Source organism: Terrapene carolina, unplaced genomic scaffold (assembly GCF_002925995.2).
Source record: "Terrapene carolina triunguis isolate 2854851 unplaced genomic scaffold, T_m_triunguis-2.0 Scaffold62, whole genome shotgun sequence".
Taxonomy (NCBI): Eukaryota; Metazoa; Chordata; order Testudines; family Emydidae; genus Terrapene; species Terrapene triunguis.
Genome location: NW_020664413.1, coordinates 31,632,730 through 31,642,223, shown reverse-complemented (window position 1 = coordinate 31,642,223; position 9,494 = coordinate 31,632,730). Strand labels below are relative to the sequence as shown.

The window sequence follows — 9,494 nt, the reverse complement described above, 5'->3', positions numbered from 1 at the left end:
ACACACACACACACACACACACACACACACACACACACACACACACACACACACACACACACACACACACACGTGTTGAATATAACCCATTGCTGGAGAGCAATAAGCCCTACCCTCTGCCCGAAGTTATGGTATATTAACAAATACGGTAAATGAAGACAAAATATATCAAACACAATTATGGATATTTATTTTTATAAATGAAGAGATAGTTTTAATAAAAACATATGTGGCTAATCTCTTAATAAAAAAGATAAGTGTATGTGCAATTTCGAGAGTTGTTTTCACTTAGAAAGTATTTATTGTCTTCAAAAATACTGTGAAACATTTTATTCTTTTTTAGGCAGGAGCTGCAAATCCTACTGTAAAATTATTTGTTGTGAATACCCAAGCTCCTCCCACTGTGAATTCCAGTGAAATTATTGCACCAGCTAGCATAATATCAGGGTAAGTAGTTTTGATAGTATGTGTGTTTTCTCTGTGAATGCCCTAGATTACTACTATATATCACTGAGTTACATTATCACACTGCTCAGAGAGGAACAGGATTTACTGTGTAAAGCCCATGCAGAGATTATTCTTTCTAAAAATAATTTAAAGGTGATGGCATATTCCAGATTTCTTGTGCTCAGAATATGACACGTTATTGGCTCATCATATATAGTGGATCCTTCTTATAGTGAAGTCATTTCACAGAACAGCTTTACTATCAGCAGAAATTGACTATACGTGGAAATGCAATTTGCACATTACAATGCACTGAGAAAAAAATTTAGAATTGTCACTCTATTTCACGGTAAATGAAGATTCACTGTATCTGGTTTCACTGGGAGGAGATTCCACTGTGTTTTCATTGGCTCATTTTAAAGCAATACTGCTTATATCGTGAGGTAACATAGCAAAGTTCCTCTGATTAAACTTAAAATGTGTAAACAAGCAATTCTGCAAGTAAATTAAAAGTCTTATTTCTCAAAATGCCACTGACAATGTATTACTTGACATCAATTTGAGTCTTCGGAAAAGAGCAACCAAAAGGATTTAACACATACACGCACAATTCTGTATCCAAAGTCTCCTGTTTCCACAATACTGTAGACTTATGGAGTGTAAGTGTCTAATGTTTACAGTAAGGATTTAGAGACAGTGAGATAGTGTGTACTGTGTCACACAGAAAGATGTGATAATCTTTAGAGAAAGCAAAGCAGGCCTGTTAGTCAGGAAATAAAACAGCATCCTCTGCTGTGTTATCAAATAACTACAGTCAGAATACAGAGATATTCCATTCCAATCCTCACCACAGTAAAATCAACATCCTTTATTAACTGAATCAGTGATTGAAGCATATATCCAACTTCATGTATCTGTTTACATTAATATATTGTTCATATAGTCTTTTATAGCCCTACAATAATTCCACAAAATATTGATGATGCTAGCTAGCTCTTGAAGTTTTCTAGATAGAAGTGTAGAATAAACATCTGTTTTCAGTTTAGTTTTTAATTGGTTTCTTTGTTCTTTAGAAAAATGTCCTTATATTTCACTAGCAGCCAGTGAAAGCAGAACAATATCATTCTTAGCTCAAAACAATAATGTGCACACACCCTCACAGCCTAATACAGGGCCTGATTTTCTACTGGAATTACTCTAGTTTTATTTCAGTGTAATACCATATAAATCTGGGCTAACACAATGGTGAATCAGACCCAGAATTTTCAAGAATACAGATGTCTAAGTCTGCTTAGGATCAAATATGTTACATGTAACACTTAAATTAAACCTTGATCTTGTAAGTAAGGATGTAGGAAGCACTTGATGCTGTTACAAACATCCCTCCCCATGCACAACTCCCACCTCTCTTAAGGAATTACACGATAGTGAAGTTTAATAAATAAAAGATGGTCTGCGGTTGATGTGGTGTAATGTAAAGCAATGTAAGTATTCATGGTGGGGACTGCATAGAAAACATTCTCACTGCTGAGGGAAAAGTAACCCCAAAATAGTGTGGGTTTGTCTCAAGTTTTCCCTGTTTTGAAAAGAGAGATTTTCCCCCACTGTAAATAGACTGCCAGCTGGGGATAGAGAAGGGGGTGCAGGCAGGTTTTTTGGCATTTTCATTATGAGAGTGGTAAACTTTCACCCTTGTATGGCTAAATTCTGGCATTAAGTACAGCCCTTCATGGAGGGCTTGGAGGGGTGGGGAGTGTGCATGGCCTTACTACCCCAGGGGGAGCTTCAGGAGATATTATGCCTGCACACATTTGCCTATACAGTGCTGCTGAGCACTCCCAAGGAGCGTAGCCACTTCACCAAGCTTAAAGCTGGTGCTACGTGCACCTCTGTCCACTGATATCAAGTCTTGCTGGCTGGGCCCAGAGCACTGACAGGACACGTGATCTTTTGCACAAGCTAGTGCACTAGCCCTGATATTATGGGGTCCTTGCCCTCTCTGAGCATGAGGATGTCTATTCTGCCTAAAGAAAACAATGTGGAGAGAGGCTCCTTTCACCATCTGTGTTTCTTGAGTGGGTCTGGCCCTCAGGATTTAGGAATTTCTCATAAATTGTAGCATTTATCCAGAGGGGCACTCTGACCATTTCTCTGAGACATTTGCCAAAATGCTTGAAATGGCAACATTTTGCCATTTAACATTCTGGTGAAATTTGTGCATTTACAGAAGGCCAGCACAAAAAACATATATCATTAAAATCCCACTTAGATCCCTGTGGTGGTGAGTGTTCATGTGGGATGGTTAAGTGAGACGTAAGTAATGCCCAGGCCTGTGCACAGGGATGGATTTCACCCTGTGAGACTATCAGTTTGTATCAGTGTTGGAAATGAGAAGTTTACAGAGTGGGAGAACACACTGTGGTAGAGGATTGCAGGAGTACGCTTTCCAGGGAGAAAACAAGGAAGTGAAATGCAATACTTTTGCACTGCCTGACATCCCTGTAATTTGAATTAATCACATCACAAATATAAAAATCCATGAAAACCAGAGGTACACTCCAGCCTACCTATTGGTTGTAAAATATGGTCATTTAAAAAAAAAAAGCTGCAAAAAGTCTTTAAACAAAATGATGGTTGTCTTTTTTTTTTTTAATTGTCTTGTCTTGTTTGACATTTACATCTTCCTGCAGAAGTGTCAGCTTTCTCAATTTAAAGAAACAAAACCAACTTTTTAAATGCTTTTCATTATTAAATTTGGATTTATCTTCTAACTACCACAGAAAACAACTGTTGGAGGCATGGGTGGGAGGAGGAGAAGGAAGAGCATCAAAGGCTCCTTCTTCTAGCCATTTCCTTGTTGCAGTTTCCTTTTTTTTTCCTGTGACTTGTGCTGTATTGCTCCATAACAGTGAAAACAGCAACATTAAAATGAAACATTAAATTTGAAACTGTTCACGAAACATAAAATCTGAAGTACAAGTGTCCTATCAGAACATTACAATCCACAGCCAAGTGCCATGGGCTGCGCAGCACAGAAATAGAGATTTATACACTTTATATATGTATGAATAGAACCCCTACATTGTAGTCAGAAATTCCCCCAAAATAATCAGACCCGGAAGCCAGGTGGCATATCTGACAAAGTACAGCTGTTGTGGTTGAAGTAAATAATAAGTTCAGGTTTTTTTGCAGAGGGGGCTTGTTTATGGTCTCACAAACAGTTAACTAATTTCACCACAAAATCTCCCACCTGCTCTTTGTCAGCTGATTGTTAAGGGAAGGAGAGAGAAGAAACATGAACTTTGACAAACATGTCAGCTGTAGAGCTAAGAGCAAAGTCCTGTGAAGACATTTGCATTAGATCAGTTCACAAAGCCTGCTGTAATTACCCCTGTCATACTGGGAGAGCATAACCTTATCTTCTCTTTTTACACACAAGAGTAAGGGATCATAGTTGGGAATGAGAACTACTGCATTCTGTGGGTGCTGCCCTTTGTTATAATAGAGTGAGGAGCTCATGCAAATAGAGTGCAAAATTATAAAAGTGAAAGCTTTTCTCTTTGATTCTAAGTCCTTCCTGTAAAGCAAAGTTCTCAGCTAGATGATGTTCTGGAGATGGAACTAAGATACTTGAGTAGCAAAAAGGCCTTCATAGTAAGCACAGGATTCCCAGCGATATCAAACTGAGTCAGTGGGATAATAGGTCCCACTTAGGAAGTGCATAGGACCAGCTACAAAAATCTCCATTTTATCTGGACTCCCTGGTTAACCAAGGATTTCAGGTTGTCACTTCACTACCTCTTAGAACTTCATTGAGACTGTGGGATAAAACTCCAAAATCTCAGACCACCCATACCATCCATAGTACAGGGCTCTTGTCATGCTGTTGAGCAGTTCTGAGTGCATCCATCAATGTCTCTGTCAACATTTAATTATAATTCTTGTGGGACGCTGACACACAAAAACTCAAACTTTCTAGGCAAACTTTTTGGACAAACTTTTTGGCCCGAGGGCCACATCGGGGGATAGAAATTGTATGGCGGGCCATGAATGCTCACAAAACTGGGGCTGAGGTGCGGGAGGGGGTGCAGGCTTTGGGATGGGGCTGCATATGAGGAGTTTGGGGTGTAGGAGGGTGCTCTGGGCTGGGACTGAGGGGTTCGGAGGGTGGCAGGGGGATCAGGGCTGGGGCAGGGGTGCGGGAAGGGGTGTAGGCTCGGGATGAGAGGTTTGGGGTGCAGGAGGGAGCTCTGAGCTGGGATCGAGGGGTTTGGAGAGCAGGAGGGGGTCAGGGCTGGGGCAGGGGTTTGTGGCATGGGGAGAGGCCCAGGGGGTGCAGGCTCCGAGCGGTGCTTACCTTAAGAGGCTCCCGGAAGTAGTGGCATGTTCCTTCTCCGCTCCTATGTGTAGGTGCAGCCAAGCGGCTCTGCATGCTGCCCCATCCTCAGGCACCACCCCTGCAGCTCCCATTGGAGTGTGTAGGAGCTGGAGCGGAGCTATGACCCGGCTTAGCTGCGTGGCGCGGCCCTGACCCTGCGCCCCGGCTGGAGCGCTGAAGAGGGGCCAAGCCGCGTGGTGCGGCCCCAACCCAGCGCCCCGGCTGGAGCTCCGGAGCAGGGCCGAGCCACGTGGTGAGTCTTGCGGGCCAGCTTAAAATGGCTCACGGGCTGGATCCGGACCGCAGGCCGTAGTTTGCCCACCCCTGAGCTAGTGCCTTACTGTATGAATGAAAGTAAGCTGAGGCATTACCTGATGGCTAAACAATATACATCAAGCATTGCAATGGGTTACTGAGGTCTGTAGCATTGAATGCAACTGAAAAGTTCACTGCAACTAAAAGTGTAAGACCTGAATATGTAGAGTTCAATGAACTATTGGACACCACTATATAGAAAAGTAGCATATGGAAGATACTGAAGCATTTAATAGCGTTTGTTATTTCCAGGGATCACTATTTGAGTGCTGTAACATGGGTAACAGATGAAAGGATCTGTCTGCAGTGGCTCAGAAGGATTCAGAATTTTTCAGTCCTTGTGGTCTGTGACTTTACAAGAGAGAATGGAATGTGGCAATGTCCAGAGGTATGAAAAACGGAGCTAAATAGTCAAATGACTTAATAAATAAGAGTCTAGAGTGGGGTTGAGGAAAGAAAAATATATTCAGACATATTTGTGTGATACATAGACTATGTGAAATATACACTATAATGCCGGTTGCGGGGGTGTGTGTGTGTTTTTTTCCCCTCAGGGCAAACAACATACAGAAGAAAGTAAAACTGGCTGGATCGGCACAGTGAGTATTCAGTTTCTAGATTGCAACATGTTACATAACACATTGATCATAATAAATGTCTTCCTTACATTTAATTAACTTCTTACCTTTCTAATGGTGTGTTACCCAGACCTGATCTATAACTTACCTTGGACAACTGCTAATTGCGCACATGTGGCAAAAGGAATAGATCTCAACTGGAGCTGTGCAAAACCCACTCATTTAAATTTCATAGAATCATAGAATATCAGGGTTGGAAGGGACCTCAGGAGGTCATCTAGTCCAACCCCCTGCTCAAAGCAGGACCAATTCCCAACTAAATCATCCCATTCAGGGCTTTGTCAAGCAGGCCCTTAAAAACCTCCAAGGAAGGAGATTCCACCACCTCCCTAGGTAACCCATTCCAGTGCTTCACCACCCTCCTAGTGAAATAGTGTTTCCTAATATCCAACCTAGACCTCCCCCACTGCAACTTGAGACCATTGCTCCTTGTTCTGTCATCTGCCACCACTGAGATCAGCCGAGCTCCATCCTCTTTGGAACCCCCCCTCAGGTAGTTGAAAGCAGCTATCAAATCCCCCCTCATTCTTCTCTTCTGGAGACTAAACAATCCCAGTTCCCTCAGCCTCTCCTCATAAATCATGCGCTCCAGACCCCTAATCATTTTTGTTGCCCTCCGCTGGACTCTTTCCAATATTTCCACATCCTTCTTGTAGTGTGGGGCCCAAAACTGGACACAGTACTCCAGATGAGGCCTCACCAATGTCGCATAAAGGGGAACGATCACGTCCCTCGATCTAGTCCATGGGTTTTGTAACGCTTAACTTTCTGAGTTTGGCTCATAACCCTGGCTCCACGTAGGTTAGATTGATCTAGGAGTTGCTAGTTGGCAACAGTCCTCTGGGACTGCACACTAGCTAGAGATAGCTGGCTTTGCCTCTGAGTCACTGCTTACCCTGGTGGTAGTGTGAGGTTGGAGGTAGGAGCCAGGTATTCTCTGAGAGGTGGACACGAGTGGAATTCTCAGCGAGACCTGGCCACTCTCCAGCCCCTTTGCACCATCAGTGTGGCAGGAAGGAGCCAGGATGTACTAAAACAATCTGGCCCATAGCCTCTCCACTGGTTTGGTCTTCAGCATAGCAAAATATGATATCACTCCATTCAAATCTCTCCCTTTTTTCTCTTAAAACAAAATAAATTTCCCCAAACAACAACAAAATCTTGCTCGGTTTTTTGCATACATTTTAACCAACCAGATGAAATTTTTCACACAGCTTTGCTGAGTAGAACCCCATCTAAATGCCATTTTCCACATTGCATTGGGACAGAATGCCATGTGGTAGAGAGTAGGCACCTGTTGAACTACTTAGACGATCTGGAGGAAGTGAAGGATAGACCCAAAAGATCAGACCAGAGGGAGAAATGTGTTTCAGAATTTCTGATGAGAACACAGAATATGCTCTCTACGCCCGCACTCTCCACACATTGACTCTGTTTTAGTCACAAATTCACTTTTAAGTCAGAAAGCAAAAAATTTAAAGAAACGCAGTGAGGGAGGAAACAGCAGGGATGAAATCATCCCCAGTACAATGATGAGAGATCATCCCACCTGCTGTCAAATTTGATATGGAGAGGAAGGCTTTAATGCTGACACATTTTGCTTCTGTACAGCAAAGGCTCCACAATTAGGCAATTGGTGTAAACTGTTGGGCAGAATGGGGAGTCTTTGTGCCATTAAAGTAGCAGGATTTAAAAAAAAATCTTAACTGTATAAAAAGGATCAAAGCCAAGATGAGGATTATTGACACAGAGATAGCAAATGTGTGTGAGACAGCAGGGTTTTTGATTCCACGGAAAACCAGATGGGTGACAGTCTACAGCACACTAGCCTGCTGTGCACTAACTGGCCAAGTGGACCCTGCTACCGTGCACTAAAATTTCCATTTCAAACAGCAGTAGGTCAAAGCACACTATGGAACTTTCAGTGTATGGTAGCTGGGTCCACATAGCCAGTTAGTAAGTGACAGACTAGTGCACTGTAGTCTCATATCCTGGCTTGCCATGCACAAACTGTCCATATAGGCAAGCCCGTACATATTCTGTCCCTTTAATCTCATTCAACCCTGGATAACATGACACAGGTTGATCAGTGACCTCTTTTGTAAAGTGCTTTGAGATCTACTGATGAAAAGCACTATGTACGAGCTGGGCAGTATTATTATTTTTTACCAACTAGAGAAAATTTTTTAGTGAATTCAAGATCACTCAGGACTCCATGGTCCCTAGGAACCAACAGTGTGTTACCTCAGAATTTAAGCCCTTGCCAATTAAGTTAAAGGAGAATCACATTTAGCTGAAGTAAGATTGCAGTTTTAAATAGGGCTTTGAGAAACTAGTGAAATACATTCCATGAAATTTTGTACAAAAATATTATCAAGGAGACAGTGTTGTCCAGAGAAATAAACACAGGTATTGGAAAGGCTTGATTTCTAATCACAGTTTATGCTACTGATTTACTGAATGGCCATAGGCAAGTCACTTTATCTGTCTCAGTTCCCCCATATGTAAAACAGGAATAAATAACAACATGTCCTGGGGGATTGTGAGGATTGGATAATGTTTTGCACATGTGACACACTATAGAAATATTATCTATTGTTATTTCACGTGGAGCATGTAAAGGAGTCTGGACTCACCCCTGCGGCACCTCCTACTGGTCATCCAGGGAATTAGCTCACCAGCCTCTGGAGTGCCCTCTGCAGGCCAGTGATCCGCCTTGTCCTCTACTGGCGCCCGTGTCCCTCCCAGGACCTGGTGCCCCTATTACTGGGATGCTACCCCCTGGCAGTACCCCACAGATCTGGGTCTCCCCTCCCTGGGGAACCCCCACCCCCAACTTGCCTCAGCACTAGGCCACTGCCAGTCACCAACTAGCCCCCGCTCCCTGGGGCAGACTGCAGTATAGGCCACTCATCACTGGCAAGGGGGGTTTGGACCTGCTGCCTTGGCCTAGCCCTGGGCTGCCCTCTGCAACCCCCAGTACCCCTTGGCCTTCCGCTAGGCCGCAGCCTGGGGCTATCCAGGCTGGAGCTCCCCAGCCTGTCCCCAGCCCTGCTCCACTCAGGTACGCTATCCCTAGCTTGCTGCAGCCAGGCCCTTCTCTCTCTGCACTCAGGTTCCCTTCTTTTGACCCTTTGACCGCCCTCCTGTCCCTGTTTTTCCATTAGTTGTCCCCCATAATCATTTGGGTTTTAGGCCCTGTGGGTCCTCCCCTTAGGCTGGGGGGGGGGATCCTTTAGCCGATGGAGGTTCCTGTGACTGTGGGGCCTGTTTCCGATCCTCTGTCCGTTCACGTATCTAGGCAGAGTTTCTCTGGGCGGCGTCCACTGGCTCCCTTGACACCTTTGAGGAGCAGTGGGCGCTGTCTGGGGTTCTCTGCTTGGTGTCCCCGTCAGGTTCCCTTCTTTTTACCCTTTGACCGCACTCCTGTCCCTGTTTTTCCATTAGTTGTCCCCCGTAATCATTTGAGTTTCAGGCCCTGTGGATCCTCCCCACTTCCTGAACCCCAATATGTACAGAGCAATTTCATGCCTTTCAATTTTTTTCCTACTTGAGTTTGACCCAAAGCCCTCTGGAGTCAATGGAAAGACTCCCATTGATTTAATGTGCTTTGGATCAGGTCTGTTTTGTTGAATGGTTATGTCTTCAATGAAAACATAAAAATACAAGTGCCAGCTTTAAGCTGTTCTGAATTGTGAAGCCACTGTCCACTCAAA

At 43.8% G+C, this 9,494-nt stretch overlaps 1 protein-coding gene across 1 annotated transcript in view; it reads left to right on the top strand.

The window, feature by feature from the left end:
* Positions 1-9,494, top strand: part of DPP4 (dipeptidyl peptidase 4) — a 78,187-nt gene that overhangs the window by 30,394 nt on the left and 38,299 nt on the right. Inside the window, exons 10-12 of the mRNA XM_024203766.2 lie at positions 344-447; positions 5,393-5,528; positions 5,695-5,739. Of these exons, the coding sequence (XP_024059534.2) occupies positions 344-447; positions 5,393-5,528; positions 5,695-5,739 (285 nt within the window). The remainder of the gene's footprint in view (positions 1-343; positions 448-5,392; positions 5,529-5,694; positions 5,740-9,494) is intronic.